We start from the raw sequence: 17,526 nt of genomic DNA, 5'->3' as shown, positions 1-17,526 counted from the left end.
TGTACTATAGTCTTCTAAAAATGTGTTCGCAACCACCTTTTCCCATTTTACCCCCATCGAATGGATCGGCTTCTGCCGTCAATTGCGGCCGCCGAACACATCGGAGCTTTGTGCCCTCGTCCCGTCGTGAACAGCAGAGGTACAGCGGCGGCTCCGTTCATCTCAGCGGCGACGTCTCAGGTATGCTCTGCCCTACCGCACGCCCATTTTCTCGAGTCGAATGTGGTTTCTCTTGGTCTGTTGATTCCATAAACCCTAGTTTTGATATTTATGAAGTGAGGGTTCCTTCTGCGCAGCGTCCCGCCGCCACCACGCACCCACTCGCGGATGCAGCAGCTCCTGCGCGGCGCCTCTCTCCTCCGTCTCTACGAGTACGGTTACCGAGCCCCCTTACATGCATTTCAATTTCCTTCTATCGATTCGGGCTCTTCCCCGCATGTTTGAGCCGCCGCTTTCGATTTGGGGGGGATAATAGAAGGGGCGGATTCCATTAGGAGTTTGGCTTTGGCGACGGATCGAAATAAAATATGGTTTTATGCAGTGTGCTGTAGCTTATTAAGTTTGCCATTCACGGGGCTGAGCATTGGTGTTTCATGTGAACAACTTCCACTGAACCCATCTGCAATTAGTACGAACCGGCAAAGACAATGTTGGCCATAATATTTCTCCAATTTTCTGCGCATTGACGAAATCTGGCACGCATCTGGGTCGCTTGTACAAGAATCACCTAGGATGTTTCAGCAATATGTAATGTGGTGACATTTGTTTTTACAGGTGTAGCCGTGGGCTTCCAAGTGCAAACTACAGTTGCAGAAAGTTAGTGCTTACAAAACTAAACGTGATGAGTGAGGGGATTCGTGCTACGTATTCACGCCGAGCAGCCTCTAAGAACATTGAGATCAAGAAAGATGACCAGACAATCACAGAGAAGGTTAGTCTTGTATGCCCCTTTGTGCTGTCATTGTCCGTTTACCCGTCCCCATGGATGTGGTTTCATTTTTCTTTTGGTTTGAACCGTAGGAAGATGTCACTGAAAGCACGTTGGAGATAGAGCGAATCAGAGGTGATCCTAGTATGCTCCAATCCATGACAGTGAAAGAGCTCAGGGAACTCACAAGGTTCACGCTTTTCCTAGCCTGCCCTTATTTTGTGTTGCCGAGAATTGATTTCTCCATTTAATTATTGTGTGCGATGTATTTGAAGGAGGATGGGCGTTTCGGGGAAAGGTAACAAGAAAGACTTGGTATCAGCTCTGATGGATTCTCTAGGCCAGGAAGTAACTGGTATGGCTTACTTGCATATTTTCCTAGTAGTACCATTGGCCTAAATCCATGCTTTCTTTGCATAACTTTCTAAAATAAAAATGATGAGCCAATACATGTACCTCAACAACCTCTTGATCCAAATTGTGACTCTATCCCTATTAATATAAGGCAATTTTCAGTTTTTCCCCAGGAATTGTTTGTTACCTCGTAGGTAACAAATATTCCTAGTAGGTACTAGGTAGCCAGAAAATAGCAAGCTGGTACATTTTAGCATCTACATCTATAGAATGTGCAATGTGCATTTTGGCTGGATGCTGAATTGTTTTCTACAGATAAAGATGGAGCATCAACAGTTGAGAAAGTTGGCCCATCAGAAGTACCTTCAAAAAGAAAAGGTGCCGCTTCAGTAGTAGTTGAACAAAATTTAGAAACTTCTGAAGTTATTTCTGCAACTCCTAGCAAGAGAAGTAGAACAAAGCAGAAATCAACCAAGGGCATCACTCCGAAGGAGAATTCTGTGACTACTGTCAAGCTAAATAAGACATCAATCCAGAAGGAAACAGTTGTTGGTACGCTCATTGTTTCAGTTGTCTTTAATTGATCATTCTTGGGCTAGAAAATTACTTCTCTCTTCGCTAACTGTGGGATTGTTTATCACAGTTCACGGTACTGTGGATGATGCAGAGCCTTGGACTCTACTTGTGCACAAGAAGCCACGACCTGAGTGGATTCCCTACAATCCTAAGGTCATGAGGCCTCCACCCCTTGGCAAGGATACAAGGGCCGTAAAGATTCTATCATGGAATGTCAATGGACTGAGAGCTTTGATGAAATCTAGGGGCTTCTCTGTTCATGAGTTAGCACAGAGGGAGGATTTCGATATACTATGCCTGCAAGAGACGAAAATGCAGGCAAGATGTTTGTTACCTCGCAAATCTGGCATCTGCCTTTTGTCCTCTCCGAAATGTCTGTTGCACATCATTCACTGGATTTTTTTTAACCAATAGTTTCACTATTGCAGGAGAAAGATGTTGAAGTCATTAAAGAAACTCTACTTGAAGGCTATACCAATAGTTTCTGGACATGCAGTGTATCGAAACTTGGCTATTCGGGGACTGCCATCATTTCACGGGTATGGACTTGTCATTCGCACCCTACTGCCACCGCTATTGTCAGTGCTCCATTGTTCATTCATATGCAAATAGAACACGTATGAATTTTCATTTCTTTCTTCTATTGTATTTGAAGTTAAACCAACTGCAATTAAAACTGAATGGAAATGGAATGAAGTAACAAAGTGCCCAACTGTCCCCTTACCTAGGAATTACCCAGTTATACCAGTTGTTCCAGCTCCATTGATACTCGTGTTTTATTTTGGAGCCTCTAACCCCAGAGTACCTGAAACTTAGAAAGGAAATGTTAGAAAAACTTGGCCAAAATACAAAGAAAAGAAGAATACCCTAAGACAGATGACAGGAAAAAAGAGAGTATTTATGCAGTTCCAGTTTTGGACTGGACTATCCGATTCTCCATAGTTATCATGAGCTTCTTCTTTCTTGCCCTGAAGCATCTTCTATCTTTTCTTCACTGTGATATTCGGTAGCTGTTAGTTTGCTTCGCCCTTATCCCCTTCCATGGTACTAAGACATGTCACCTGATTAATCATCCAGCTCTGCTTTATGTATCTTTTATAGATATTAGACAAGGAGATCCATTATATTGTTATGCTGGTTTCCAATATTTTTTCCTCATTCATTTGATCTGTGTCGCATTAACAAGTTAGGAACATTTATTATCAATTACAGTTTTTTGGTTAGCATATGCCTTATATTCTGTTTCTATTCGTCATGTCCTGCACTTTCTATAGGTGAAACCACTTTCTATCAAGTATGGGCTTGGTGTACCAGACCATGATACAGAAGGGAGGGTTGTGACAGTGGAATTTGATGATTTTTACTTGCTAACCGCTTATGTGCCGAATTCCGGTGATGGCCTAAAAAGACTGGTAATTCATTGCTATTTTTTTTCATTGTGGTTATACATCATTTGGGATAACAACCTAATCCATGACTTGACTATATGTTGCTGTGTAGACTTACAGGGTCACAGAGTGGGATCCATGCCTTGGTAACTACATGAAAGTATGACTGCTTTTTTTTAACTCTTATTAATATATCGAAGTACCATTCTTATGCTTTTATACGTTCCTTGCGTCTTTTCTGGAAAATTGAAGTTATGCTTTTGCTCATCGTTTCACATATAGTTGTTTGTCACTGCATTAATTGCCCACTCCTATTCCATACTCTTTCTGTTTGTTGGACATATTCTTCCTTCAGTACAAGCAGTTGTGTTGTAGTATCTGTTTATCTTGTTGCAATTAGGGTTGTTGGTTCTCCTGATACCTTCACACATGCCAATCTGAGAAAAAGCTAAGAATAAAATAACATTCCTTAGAACTTTGGAGGTACATGGCACAGTTGTATGTTAATGCCCTAAACTTAATTAGAGCTGTGAGTTTTGAATTTTTTTAACACAGCACACTGGGCATCTTTCACGGTGCAGTATGCTACATATCTCCGCTGTTGGCTACCATCCTTTCCTTATTTTACCTTGCCCAAGCTTGCATATTGGAACATCTTCCATTCTGTTTGGTCTTTCATTTGTTATGTGGATAATGTGTTACTAGTTAAAGACTGATAAACCCAGTCCTAGTTTTTTCCCCTGTGTAATTGGCATCATGTGCAAAACTACTTTGTTAGACAGAAATACAGTTCAAGCATGTTGCTGCCCCTCCTTCATTTATCATTGTATTTCCAATTGTCCAATTGCATGTTTGAGGAGAGCCTGATGAATTTCTTATGATCATGCAGGAATTGGAAAAGTCGAAACCTGTCATACTAACTGGTGATCTTAACTGTGCTCATCAGGAGATTGATATACATGATCCTGCTGTAAGTAATCGTTAGATTGAATCACCTACATACTTGAATATATGTGATTCAGAAAAGTAAATTTTATGCGTAAGTATATTGGTGTATGCGCTATTCCACTCCATTTTAAACCTTTGCTTATTATGTTATTAAAATTATTTTATAACCCAATATCTTAAGAGGTTACGATAGCAACTGCAACACCCAAGTATATAAATGCTTAGTTTGTCCAAAACGATTGTTGACTTGGAAACTATGTAAGCACTCGATGTATTTCTTAAAAGGTGATGTATATTATGCAAAATTGCTATGTGCTGCATTCTATCCCATGTTGTGTTTGGTATTTCAGTATCCATAAATATGCTTCTTATGAATATAAATTATCAAGATTCTCCCATGTTGTGTTTGTTATTTCAGTATCCAGAAATATGCTTATGAATATAAATTATCAAGATGCTTGTGAAAAAGCACAGTTACTGAGAAATCCTTGTGCAAATTTGTGGAAAATAAATTTCTTGCATCATTTTGTCATTAGACATGATTTTGAGTGGTCCGTCATCTTGTTTAGCTCATGGGTATGAGTATGATGTCTGGCCTGGTCAGATTGTGGGTACTGATATTATTTCCAATTTAACCTCCCCAAACATTATGTGTTTGTTTTGATACCTTGTACTTTTTTGCCTTATGTCCAGGGAAATAGTAGAAGTGCTGGCTTCACAAAAGAAGAAAGGAAATCATTCGAGACTAACTTCTTGTCCAAAGGGTTCGTTGATACGTTTCGGAAACAGCATCCCGATGTTGTTGGATATAGCTACTGGGGATATAGGCACAACTGCCGCAAGACTAATAGAGGTATGAACACTTGAGCCGCGGACTATCATAAACTTAAACCCATCCCCCATTTTTGTGTGTATTTACCGAAGAGCATGATCTCTTAGCAACCATCTATAAATTATACCGTTCTATTTGTTCAGCCAACACATTGTGCACAGTTTTGATCATCCCAATGAGCCTATCATTTTGCTTTGTAAGAGAAAGGTAAGCTCATTATTTCACTATGTTGCATCTGTCTGTTGATGGATTCACAGGTTGGCGCCTGGATTACTTTCTCGTGTCAGAGTCCATCGCAGAACGAGTCCATGATTCGTACATCCTCCCGGACGTTTCGGCCAGCGACCACAGCCCTCTCGGCCTCATACTGAAGCTCTAGGCGGAGGTCGCGCCCCAGCCCGGATGGAAAACGCAAATCTTCTTCTGTGGTTGGTCTGCAAATGCTGCTCGTTCCGTTTTGCGCAGATGGATTTTCCAGCGGTGAAACAATAGGTGCTACTGGAAGTCTGTAATGGTGCTGTTGATTGGCCATTGTACTACCAATCTAGGGTTGTAGTACTATTATGGTTCGGTTGTAGACTGATCTTTGAGAGTAGAGTACGCATGAAATTATTCCTCCGTTGGTACGATGTGTTTTGTTGCTGATCTTTTTTTGTTAAGGCTTCACCCGTAGTACTGTAGAATGTAGAGTGCCTACGGGTTTGAAAGCACCGTACAATCTGAATTGAATTATGGTCAGATCACAAACCGGAAGATATGGAAAGTGGAGGCATCGTCAAATTACTTGTGCGTGCTCTAAAGGGAATTCAAGATTTAAATACACAAGTACCAGATAATCCTTCATCAAAATTTAAGTCTATTAAATCTCACGAGTATATGCGTGTGTTGTAACATCACTGCATACGGTCTTCGAACGATCGGCCGATCTTGCGGCCACATCAGCACTCGCAAGGGAGATCAGTCAGAGCATAAGAGCATGTCTAGCAGAGCCCGTATATCTCGAAACCGATGGATTTTATCACCGCCCAGATCAGAAATCGAACTTGTGAACTGAAAAAGCGAAAATCAAATGTTGCGGGAAAATCAAAGTCGCGATTGAACCCAGTTTGCTCCGATCAAGCTTAATTTATCAATAATTTACATTAATTTAACCAAAATACATGATTGTTCGACCTACATTTGCTAATTAGAGACCTAAAATGACTAGATTAGGCCCCGGATTGTCACCGGGGCGTTTCCCGTCGGCGGCGGAGGGTTTTTCCTCGCCGGTGAATCCTACGCGACAATGCGCCACCTCGAAGGCTGCCGCCTCCGCGCCGGGCTACAGTCGGCCCGTCGGCGTCGTCGTGGTCGTTATCGCACGGGGGAGACACCGGCAGCGGCAGGCTACAGGAGCTGGCGGGGGCGCCTCGGCATCTCCTTCTTCAGCCGCCTCCTCTCGCGCTTGCCAGCCCACGATAGCATGCGGTCACTTCCGGCCCGCCCGCTTCCATGCGCCGTCGGAGCGCGCCCGCCTCGCGCGGACCGCCTCCGCCTGTACACCCGACGGACGCCGTGGTTCCTTTCCGCCGCCGATTCGGCCCCCTCCCCTACCTACACGTCTTAACCGCCCCATTGTGAATAGAAGGGTGGTGGCGGAAGCGGCGTCAGAGGCGGCGAAATGACTCACAGGAGAGGAGGCAGGCGGCGGCGGCGGGAGTGAAAGCGGCGGAGGGGAGTATGGTTTAGAAACCGGACTCCCCTCCGCGACCCATTTTAATACGGGACGGTCGCGCAGTTTCTCACGGGCCAAACTCGTTATACGGGCCAGTGCGCGAGTTCAGGTTTCGTTCCGGCCCATCTTCGACCAAACCCCTATTATCGCTGAAGTTTTTGAGTTTTCAATTTTTTATAGACTCTGCTCTAATAATGCCTTAGCCGGCAAGGCGAGTTACCGACTCACGGCCTCACGGGGTCGGCGAGCCCCACGTGACGTGATATAAGCGGGTTTAGCGTGGCAAAGGGGAAACGAGTTAAACCCACCCAGCGATCGTCTCCTCTCCTCTCTCACCGGCTTCCTCCACACCCCCGCCGGCGTCATCTGCCGACCTCGCTCCCTCGCTACGACGGCGGCAACTCGCGCCTCTTCTCTCCGATTGTACGCGCCTCTCTCCCTCCCCCTCCTCCCTCTCCACCCGCTAGCGAGCGCGTCTTCGGCTCCGATTTGGTTTCGTTTTTTGGGGTATTTCTCGGCGGATTCTCCCGTACCTGCTGGATAGGGAAACCATGGCGTTGGGGGAAAAAATTCGTGGCCGCTTGTAGTCTTCTTCGTCGATTTTCCTTGGGTAGAAGCGCGGGCGCACACGGTTGCGGGCCGTGGAATCGGTTAAATGTTGGATCGGGATGGGCTCTGCGCGTGCGTGTTCGTGAATTAGTCCCGTTTATTTGGGTGTTCCCCAGCGGAATTTCTTGAGCGGACAAGGCGTGGCGCTGGATTTGCTTGTTCGTAGCCGCCCATGGCGCTGGATTTTCTTATCCGTAACCACCCATGGCGCTGGATTTGTATCCCGTGTCTTAATTGCTTTTGCTTTGAAGTGGAAGTGGTTTTCTGCGTGTCCTGATGGGCGTGGGTAAATCCTGGGAATTTTAGATCTGTGGATTTGGGGAACAGTTTGCTGACGAAACTCCTAGCCCAAGGAGGTAACTCCCCGTCTCCCCCGCTCTAGAAGGCGTAGTTTCGATCGTGCAGCGTTCTTATTTGGAACTGAAAAGCAACTGGTTACGTTTGGTGTACGCTAGATCTGAATTAATCTTTATGATTAGTTACCTTGTGTTTTCAATTTACCGGGGATTAGTTTGCTTATTTTCTGATGGTACATTCGCGTCAGATTCTTGTAAGGCAGAAAATCTTCTTTCAGGAATTCTCGTTCCTGTACATGAGTATAGCCTGATTCTGATGAAAAATCTGCTTCTACGATCAAATGTCACCTGCATTCCTGCATGACTACTTTTCTGCTCGTGTTAGCCTGATTCTGATGAAAAATCTACTTCCATGATCAAATGTCACCTGCATTCCTGCATGACTACTTTTCTGCTCGTGTTAGCCTGATTCTGATGAAAAATCTACTTCCATGATCAAACGTCACCTGCATTCCTGCGTGACTACTTTTCCTGCGTGACTACTTTTCTGCTCGTGTTCTGGAAGAATCATACAGTTGCAAACAGAACTTTAGTTTATCTTGATATGGCAATTTAGAGAAGAAATACAAAGTGTTCTTGTATTTTTTTTTCAGAAGTCTTGTTCTGTACTGACGGCTGCCTACATAGTTTTTGGAACCAGGCTAAGATGGCGAGCAGGCAGGAGCCTTGGACCAAGCTTGCACACAGTAAGAAGCAACCGGGATGGGTTGCGTACAATCCGAGGACCATGAGGCCTCAGCCACTGGGCGACGACACCAAGCATATGAAGATTCTGTCCTATAATGTCAATGGGGTGAGAAATGTTGCGATGTCAGGACAGTTTTCTGCCCTAGCCCAGAGGGAGAATTTCGATGTATTGTGCCTCCAAGAGACTCATTTGAAGGCAAGTTTTGTTGTTCCCACCAGTACACCCTTAGCTTACAGCACTCCCTATCAGCTTTTCAGTATGCGCATCATCACCTGACATGTCGGATTGGTGGTCTTTCATTGCGATGACTGAGTTTCCGCTCTTTTTTCCAGGAGGGCGATGTGAAAGATTTCAATAATCTGATTGCAGGGTATGACTACAGCTATTGGTCATGCAGTGTCGCAAGGCTTGACTATTCAGGGACTGGAGTGATTTCAAGGGTATGCTGATCATTGCTCAAGACCAAGACTCGTTTCACTCTGCATAATTGTTTCTTTAGATGCTTTGGCACAACATATCGGTTGGTTCAAAGTCGTTCATAACATGGTTTTCCCTTGTGGTTCCATTGCACTTCATAGATAAAACCAATCTCTGTCCAGTACGGAATTGGCACAGCAGAACATGATCAGGAGGGCAGGGTAATCACTTTGGAGTTTGATAATTTCTACTTGGTCAATGCTTATGTCCCAAATTCTGGCCGTGGTTTAAAGAGGCTGGTAAGACTGTTGTTCCTTTTCATTATAACTGCTGCCATTTGTTTTACTGTCATTGCTTCAGTCTAATACTTTTTTAATCTTTATCTTCAGCTCTACAGGGTTGATGATTGGGATCCATGTTTCAGCGAATTTGTAGAAGTACGTTCACTTAGCTAGCTTTGCAGTCTTAATTTCTTTTTGAGATCCATAGACCATTTTTTGCATATTCACTTTATATTATTGATTGCTCTGAGTGCACGTAAGGGATATTATCTAGTTCTTTTCTTCTGTTTAGCACAATATCTAATCACATTTCCCTACTGCGATCATTCGAAGGCAGCTTTGCAATGGAGACTAACGTTAACCTTTTGGTCTGTAGAAACTGGAAAGTTTCAAACCAGTAATTGTTGCTGGTGACCTCAACTGTGCTTGTCAGGAGATGGACATCCATAATCCTCCAGTAAGTTCTCTTTCATTTGAGGAACTTATTGCTCAAAAGCTCCATCCTTAAGATTGTACGCTGTATCATTTGCATTGCCCTTGTCATGGTTACACATCTACAAACCACGCTTGTATGCTAGTTCACTTATTATAACTTATTATAAACCCAGGATATTTTCCTAGAGGTATGTGTTGATTGTTTGATGCTGTATTGGAACTGGGAACTGAAGGTTCCCAATTTGCCTTCCCTACCATGTTTTATTGATTTCTTTGGGAGAGCTGTAGATATGAAATTCAGTTGCAGAACTGCCACGCTATGCAAAATTTTCCTTGCTCTTGTCTTTTTTCTGTGATATGAAACATATTCCTCTGTTTGAACATCTATGATTCCTCTTTTCACAACAGACATGAAGTTATACAGAAAGTAGAAAACGGTCCAGGTATTGGTGCGTACTTATGGATTTTGTGAACATGGTATAGGGAGTTGAAACTAACGTTAATATGTGAACATGGTATAGGAGCAGCACTGAAATTGCCGCGGCCATGCTTTAGGGATCAGAACATTTGTGCTCTAAAAGAAGTCCATGACCTATCCATTGCTAAATTTTGTAGGGAGGTCATCTTGTTTGTTTAATTCATGGTTCAGTTAAAGTTCAATACCAAAGAAGCTACTGCCAGAATCTGACATCAGAATATAATCTTAAACATAACTTGTGTTTTATTTGTAGTTCAGTATCAAGTCTGTTATCAGCAGTTTAGTATGAATTTCAATACTTTTAAAAACATTCAACAAAAGTTAAGAGTTGCTGTTTGCATTACATATATATCTCCTGAAAATGGAACAGTTCAGGTTCCAAAAGTATCATACCATATCAGTGCCGGATTTCTTTTTCTATTTCAGTAGCCCGTCGATGTGTATGTGGACAATTTCTTACTCAGCATTTTTTCCAGATGAAAACTGACGATGCAGGTTTCACGGAAGAAGAGAGGCAGTCATTTGAGATAAACTTTACTATGAGAGGCTTCGTTGATACCTTCAGAAAGCAGCATCCCAACGCTGTGGGCTACACCTTCTGGGGAGAAAACCAGCGGCGTAACAACAAAGGTACACTACATTGGTTGATATAATTAATTAATTGTATAAATAAATGTTGTAGTGTTGCATTTGTTTTCTGATTTCTATTACCCTTGTGCCGAAAAGGTAACACTGCATCCATGTCTGGGAAATCTTAGCATCTGTGAAATGAAATTAACTATTCATTCAATCACCCTTTGAGTGAGAGATATTCTCTTTACATGGAAATACAGCAGTTACAGCATGAAGCTTATACTACCATTGGTTTATACTGCATAATTGCAGACATGTCTACCTAGAATAATACACAAATGGTATAAAATCAAGGTGCTATATTGAAAGATTTTTGTTAATCAAATGTTTGAGTTACAGCCATATTTTTTCCAAACAAAAGAAACCCCTTTTTTCCTAAAACTAAAGCATTGTTCCTTCTTCATATTTCTGTCGAAATGAAAACATACTCGCTCTAATATCTTGTTGTTCATGTAACAGGTTGGCGATTGGATTACTTTCTGGCGTCAGGATCCATCATTGACAGGGTACATGATTCGTACATTCTTCCCGATGTAACAAACAGCGACCACAGTCCAATTGGCCTTGTGCTGAAGGTCTAGGCAGGTCTAGGCACCGACGAGACTCTCAGTTGCTGGGGAAATGCTTCGTCAGGTTGAAACGTTCAGAGCTGTGGTAGTGATAGTTTGCATTGTCATCTTATGGCACCGATGAGACTCTTTTTCTGGGGAAACGATTTGCCATTCTGAAATGTTTCAGAGCTGGGGCAGTGATAGTTTTCAGTCAATCTACAGTAATCTGATTTCTTCAGAGACCTTGCGTATCTGTTATCCATGTTGGGTTAAGTACTTCTTATGCGCTAATTCTTTCTTACGCAACATTCTCATTCAAATTTTGCAATGAAAGGGTCAATGAAATCTTTACCATATTCTAGCATTTCTTTTGGCTTTTGTGACAATGTTTTTGTCTGTTCGTTGCGCAAGGGAGACAAAGCCCATTCTATAGAGAAGGATGCTCCCGGCTGTTCATTAACCTGCTGGTTTCGAGCTCAGGCAGCAAGCACTGACACTATTTCACTGATCTGAAACTTTGAATAATTTGATATGTTACGCCGAGTCTCCCAGGCTGATTTCCTGATTCAGAAAATAGATGAACATAGAAACCTGAATTACGAGATCTCTCTGTTACTCGGCCATTCAGAACAACGTTGACGCTGCAACCTTTCTTTTGGCTTTTGTGTCAATTTTTTTTGTCTGTTCGTTGGGAGATGGCTTGCCATTCAAGCTCGGGCAGCAAGCACAGACACTATTTCGTCTGTTCGTTGGGAGATGGCTTGCCATTCAAGCTCGGGCAGCAAGCACGGACACTATTTCACCGGTTTGAAAATTTACATGTTACGCCGTCTCTCCGGCTGATTTCCTGATTCAGAATATAGATAAACATAGAAACCCGAATTACGACTTGCTGGCATTAAGCAATCTTAACACAAGATCTCTCTGTTACTCAGCTATTCAGAACAACATCGATGCTGCAATACAGCCACTAAACAGAACAACTGAGCTCAAAACATATTTACACAAGGCGCAAATTGCGTGACAAAAGTCATTACCATCTACAGGAACGTCACATAACCTACAGGTCCTTGGATAGCTCTATTCTAACAGCTGAAGATGTCCAAAATGGCACCTCCAATGCAGCCAACACGCAAGCGTCTTCGTCATTCTTACATTGCTAGCGACTGGTTGCCGTAGCCAGGCTGCTCATAAGAGTAGTGCATGCTATCTCTTACACGGCAGGGCCTCCAGCTGTTGTTTGCGCCGCCATGCTCGTCCGCTTGGTACTTTGATTTCATGGCCTTTGAGCCAATAGGGCCACCTCTTTCTCTGTTCCTGCTGTTCCTTCTGCCCGACTCATTGTTCCGCCTTTTCCAGTGTCCATATGAGCTGCCTTGAGCTTGGCTGTCAGGCACACAGTAGCTATCTCTTTGGTTGCCCCATGAATCAGTCTGAACGGCTGCAGAGCCCCAACCATAGTCATGGTTCCATGCCTGCTGGGAGTCGCCATTCATGTCCCAATTGGATGTGCCGGGCATGACTGGAGCCCCCCAGCTGCTTGTCTGACCTTGCTGTTCTGCATACATGTCCCAAGAGCTTTGCTGAACAAATGTTTCAGCAGGCTGACTAGCATAATTATCCCAGTTCGCTGAGCTTTGATTGCAATTGGCTTCAATGGGCTGTTCCACATAATTATCCCAGTTCACCGAGCATTGCTGACCAATTGTGTTGGTTGTTTCCCCATCACCCCATCCTGTGGCCGGAACTGGCTTGTCAGTGAAGATGAAGGAGTCCCAGCCATCTGGCGCAGTGTTGTCCCTTCTGGGAACAGAGCGCCGTGACCTCTCCAGATCAGCAATCAGTTCAGGATCAAGATACTCATCTGGGTTGACCACACCAATATACATGTTTGGGTCAGGAAGAGGGATGTTACATGGTTGACCATGATATACAGCATAGAAACGGTCCTTTGCATCTTTGAAGGCTTCAAACGCAGCTGAATCATCCCAGTCAACAATATTTGCATACATCGACATCAATTTCTTCGTCTCGCACAGCTTACCCCAGGGGATAAAACAAGCATCAGTGCAAAATTTCCTCTCCCACAGTGGGACAGAGACATTTCCACCACCTGAAAGTCAAAACACAAACCATTCTTTAATGAGTAGACAGAACTAATCGTAAAAGGATACCAATAGAACAATACGAACCCATGCAGATTGGGAAGCCAATTAACAAGATCACTTAGCAGCTCATGAAAATACCAGCAGAAGTTTATGCACATAAACTGAAATAACCACGGTACTTTTGCTTCAATATCAATAGAATAATAAGAACCCATGCAGAATGGGAAGCTGATCATGTAACAAAATAGTTAGTACTAACAGCGGGAAGCAAGAAAGGACTGCCACCATCGGTAATTCTTCACAGTACAGGTTCAGCTTAGTTCCATAAAATTTTCAGCATCCATGCAGGTTCTAACACAGTCTAATGTTCATATCTTTCAGAAAATTTTGACATCTCACAGGACATTTAACTTCCAAAAACATGATGGGAATAGGGCATCAAATAGCTCATTAGAAAAAAAGAAACTTGCTAATTGCAGAGTACCCTATTCAAATCCTACTTAAACACTAGCAGAGCACGTGAATGTGAAGATGTGGGGTTGACCTCTGTCTATTTACAAGGCTTAATACAATACTCCGTATATTGAGCTATCATTTACAGTTATTACTGAAACATAACTTCCGTTCTTAGCAAAATACATGATATCATATCAGCATTATCGTAAAACTGCACACAACAACTAGACCAATAATCCTTCCTAGCCAGCTAAGAAAACCATTCTCAACATTTGGCATTGAAGACCAAAGCTCCGTTGAACATGTAATGATCAATGTAGAATAAACTCGGCAGCTTCACATCCCAGACCAAAATTACTACTCCTACCAGAGATTTGAATATAACATTTCTATATATGCACAACAAATAATCGGGAGCTCTCTCAGAGGTCATGCACATAAACATTAACAACCTTGTGGTTTCTCAAAACAATTTCATGTTTTCATCAATTCAAGCAAATCAAGTTGCTTAGCAGTATTAGACCCATTAAAGCAAGCTGAACATACTACCCAGGAACGTCACTTTCCCAGCAGAATCGGCACATCCTCCAAGAGAAGAATGTATGTATGTACAGAGTACTTGGTTGGCACAAAAGAAGATACTGCACACTACTTGCACGATGTTACTGCCTGACGACCCAACTTTACCCAAAACGATATAGTGAGTACCGCGTTTCGACGTTGCCAGGAACAAACACATGGATCGGACACATTTACTCCGTGCGCGTTTCTTCTAACACGGGAAAGGGGAAAGCGACGCAACCCCTCAAAAATATAAAAATAAAAAGGGCAAGCGCCGACAAGACCGCGAACAGGGCTAGGGCGGATCAGGATACGCACCGTGTGTCTGCGCGCGCGGCGGCCTCCAGTGCCTTCCCGGCTCGCCTGCCGCCGCCCTGTCGCCGTCCCTGTAGCTGGGCCGCCTCTCCGCCATGGACGAACGGTCAGGAGTCCCCACGCTGGCCAAGGCCGGAGCTTTCCGCCGTCGGCCCCTAGATATCACCCGCGCGGCGGGTCAGGTCGGCGGGCGGGCCCGCGCGCCTCCGCGTCCCCGGAATCCCGGCAGCGAGGACCGGAGGCGATCCGAGGGACCCGAACGGCGCGCGCGCGGTCGATCGGGACGGTGAAGGCGATGGAGAGGCGGGCGGTGGTGAGGCGGTTTGGGGGCCGTCGTTGGTTTCGCAGGCGGAAGGAAGGAAGGGGATTAAAATAGGGGGATTAAAATAGGCGTTCTCTTGCCGGTTGAGAGGCGTGTCGGAGATAGAGACGGACTGTGTGCCACGGGCGCGCCCAACTGTTTACCGTATTCCCGCGGTATCTCTTTCCGCGGGCCAGTGCTGTACGTTTTTTGCCCTATGTTTCGTTATCCACAAGACCACAGCTAAAATATTATTATTAGGGCAATATTATTTATTTATTTATAAATAGAAGTACTACTCTATCCTAAAAAGATGTCACAAATTTATCTAAATTTAGATTACATTCTAATTTAGACTAATCTCCGACATTTTCTTGTGGATGGAACACCCATGGATTTCTGGTTGTGCCAATATTTTCACCGACGATTGCTCATTCAGACTCCATTTGGAATAAAGAAAAATCATAAGAATGTTAGAGGATAATATTCTCTCGGCCTCCCAATCTCTAATAAAAATTAGAGGGTAATATTCCGATACTAGTTAGGATGAACAATTGGAAAAGGGACACCCCGATTCAAAATGGTACTACTCTCTCCGATCCATGAAGTTATACTAAACTTCCGACACTCATTACGGATTGGAGAGAGTAATATTTTGCACGCATGAACCTACCTTTCCTTTCAGCCCTGTCGAGCTTAAATGGTAGCTAGAGCGAACACGTGGACAGAATATCTGCCATCAAAATTTTCGAGAGTAGCCGGATTTGAAGATTGAGAGGCGCGGGGAGTTTCTGAACAAGCTCTTAGAGTGTCTTTTTTTTCTTTCGAAACACAGTAGAAATGCAGACGCTCGCAAATACATGCACACTCACCTCTGTAAACGTACGCGTGCACACCCTATCCCTATCAGAAGCTCCGAGAAACTGAGTCCATAAGACTGATCAGGTGGATCTTAAGATTGACGAAGTAGTCACATGCACCTTGCTATAGACGGGAACATTGTCTACCATTGGAAAAAAATTCCACCTTTATGAGACAGCAAAGTGATAAACCTGAGATTTGACCTTTTCTAGGCTATGGGTGCCATGTCTCTCCTAACCATTGAATCACATGTTGGTTCTCAGAGTGTTATATTTTATTGAGCGGCCTTTTAGGATGAAAAATGTATATATACTAGAAGAATACCCCGCGCGTTGCAATGGATATCTCTTTAAAACTTTAATTTTTAAATAAAATAGTATACAATAAAACATGAAATAGATTTAGTTGTGCAATTACATAGCATGGTTGTGTGATTTCATAAGTCAAAGGGATGAAATAAATGACATGTATGATTTCGATGGTGCCATATGGTTTGGTAACACTAATGTAGCTACACAGTTTTGGGATATCTATTTTGTTTCTAACCAACAAACGAAAACCGTGTGTGAGGTTTGGGATGGAACAAATATGAGATGTGATATTAGAAGAACATTTTCTGATGAAATGATGGTGCAGTGGCAGGAATTAGTTGCTATTGCCAACACCATAACATGAGTTGCTGAGGAAGACCAACTTATTTGGTGATATGAAACTAATGGAGTATAATCTTCAAAATTCATGTATGCTTTAGTTAATTTTAGGGGTATAACTCCAATTTATCTTCCTTCTGTTTGGGACCTTAAAATTCCTCCCAGAGTCTAGGTGTTTCTTCGGTTGTTTTTCCAGAACAAAATTATGACTAGAGATAATATGAGACATAGAGGAATTCCAAAACCCATAGAGTGTTCTTTTTGCAAAGAGTTTGAGAGTGTGCATCATATTTTCTTTGATTGTATAGTTGCTAAAAGCATTTGGATTTTGGTAGAGAAATGCTTTAGTTATATGATTGATATCAATTTGTAGATGTAGCTGGTAGATGGCTATGCAATAAAAGATTCTTGCAATTTAATTTTATTTCCTTTGCTGTCTTGTGGGGGATTTGGAACTCTAGAAATAGCATAGTGTTTAATAGATTGATTTGGATGGATATGAAACAAGTGTGGAGATTGATTCTATCATACGCGAGGAACTGGAAAGTTTCTTTCAAAGATCAAACTTGGAAGGAGGTGGATCTGTTTGTGGAGGCCCTGCTGAAACTCATATGATGTCAAGCTGAAGTGCACCAGCTTCGATTGGATTTCCTCCTGGAACCCTGCCTCAAAGCTTGCGCATGGGGGGGGGAGCTTCTCTGGAGTACCTGAAGGAACATCCAGAGGAAGACTCCTCGGTCCATGTCGTGTTGGGTTGATCTGGTTCAATAGCTTGTGACCATAGGTGATTTAGATGTTGGTGTAATGTAATGCCGTGATGGCTTTTGGATAGTTTTTTGGTAGAGTTTGGCGTACCCTGGTGTGGGTGGTAGTAGTTAGTTTAAAACTTGGATGCGTTTAAAATAATGTGGCTTTGCTTTCGGTTTTCAGATTGAACTCTGAATGTTTCTGAACACTGGTTTCGTTTATGCTATAAATAAAACCGGGAAGGTTGTCTCCCCGTGAATCTAAAATTAACAAACCATTCAAAAATCTAACCTTCAAATGCAAGCACATCTATCACAGAGCACTCTACAGTACGAGTAT

General features: G+C 43.1%; 3 protein-coding genes across 3 annotated transcripts; 2 read left to right on the top strand and 1 right to left on the bottom strand.

Moving 5' to 3' along the window:
• The first annotated feature begins 285 nt into the window (after positions 1-285).
• Positions 286-5,405, top strand: LOC124665854 (DNA-(apurinic or apyrimidinic site) endonuclease, chloroplastic-like). The gene is made up of 12 exons (XM_047203221.1): positions 286-371; positions 775-967; positions 1,021-1,118; positions 1,204-1,283; positions 1,598-1,834; positions 1,926-2,176; positions 2,287-2,397; positions 3,133-3,270; positions 3,359-3,406; positions 4,136-4,216; positions 4,888-5,047; positions 5,284-5,405. The coding sequence occupies exons 1-12, from the start codon at positions 328-330 to the stop codon at positions 5,403-5,405; spliced, it is 1,563 nt and encodes a 520-aa protein (XP_047059177.1). The 5' UTR covers positions 286-327.
• Positions 5,406-7,063: 1,658 nt separating this feature from the next.
• Positions 7,064-11,542, top strand: LOC124666212 (DNA-(apurinic or apyrimidinic site) endonuclease, chloroplastic-like). The gene is made up of 8 exons (XM_047203564.1): positions 7,064-7,163; positions 8,333-8,588; positions 8,726-8,833; positions 8,972-9,109; positions 9,200-9,247; positions 9,468-9,548; positions 10,481-10,634; positions 11,097-11,542. The coding sequence occupies exons 2-8, from the start codon at positions 8,352-8,354 to the stop codon at positions 11,216-11,218; spliced, it is 888 nt and encodes a 295-aa protein (XP_047059520.1). The 5' UTR covers positions 7,064-7,163; positions 8,333-8,351; the 3' UTR covers positions 11,219-11,542.
• A 513-nt stretch (positions 11,543-12,055) lies between these two features.
• LOC124661752 lies at positions 12,056-14,725 on the bottom strand. The gene is made up of 2 exons (XM_047199627.1): positions 14,632-14,725; positions 12,056-13,301 (listed from the first exon to the last, which is right to left on the bottom strand). The coding sequence occupies exons 1-2, from the start codon at positions 14,723-14,725 to the stop codon at positions 12,340-12,342; spliced, it is 1,056 nt and encodes a 351-aa protein (XP_047055583.1). The 3' UTR covers positions 12,056-12,339.
• Between the last annotated feature and the right edge of the window lie 2,801 nt (positions 14,726-17,526).

The sequence above is a fragment of the Lolium rigidum genome, chromosome 6 (assembly GCF_022539505.1).
Source record: "Lolium rigidum isolate FL_2022 chromosome 6, APGP_CSIRO_Lrig_0.1, whole genome shotgun sequence".
Classification (NCBI taxonomy): domain Eukaryota; kingdom Viridiplantae; phylum Streptophyta; class Magnoliopsida; order Poales; family Poaceae; genus Lolium; species Lolium rigidum.
Note: the sequence above shows the minus strand (reverse complement) of the source record. Positions and strands in the feature narration are given on the sequence as shown.

What these genes read in the sequence shown, in the direction of transcription:
- LOC124665854 (XM_047203221.1), top strand. Translation starts at nt 328, where the DNA reads ATGCAGCAGCTCCTGCGCGGCGCCTCTCTCCTCCGTCTCTACGA. An exon ending in GAGCTCAGGGAACTCACAAG is followed by an intron (nt 1,119 to 1,203) that starts GTTCACGCTTTT and finishes ATGTATTTGAAG; the next exon opens with GAGGATGGGCGTTTCGGGGA. An exon ending in GCCTTGGTAACTACATGAAA is followed by an intron (nt 3,407 to 4,135) that starts GTATGACTGCTT and finishes ATGATCATGCAG; the next exon opens with GAATTGGAAAAGTCGAAACC.
- LOC124666212 (XM_047203564.1), top strand. Translation starts at nt 8,352, where the DNA reads ATGGCGAGCAGGCAGGAGCCTTGGACCAAGCTTGCACACAGTAAGAAG. An exon ending in GGACTGGAGTGATTTCAAGG is followed by an intron (nt 8,834 to 8,971) that starts GTATGCTGATCA and finishes TGCACTTCATAG; the next exon opens with ATAAAACCAATCTCTGTCCA. An exon ending in CCAGCGGCGTAACAACAAAG is followed by an intron (nt 10,635 to 11,096) that starts GTACACTACATT and finishes TTCATGTAACAG; the next exon opens with GTTGGCGATTGGATTACTTT.
- LOC124661752 (XM_047199627.1), bottom strand. Translation starts at nt 14,725, where the DNA reads ATGGCGGAGAGGCGGCCCAGCTACAGGGACGGCGACAGGGCGGCGGCA. An exon ending in GCCGCGCGCGCAGACACACG is followed by an intron (nt 13,302 to 14,631) that starts GTGCGTATCCTG and finishes TTTGACTTTCAG; the next exon opens with GTGGTGGAAATGTCTCTGTC.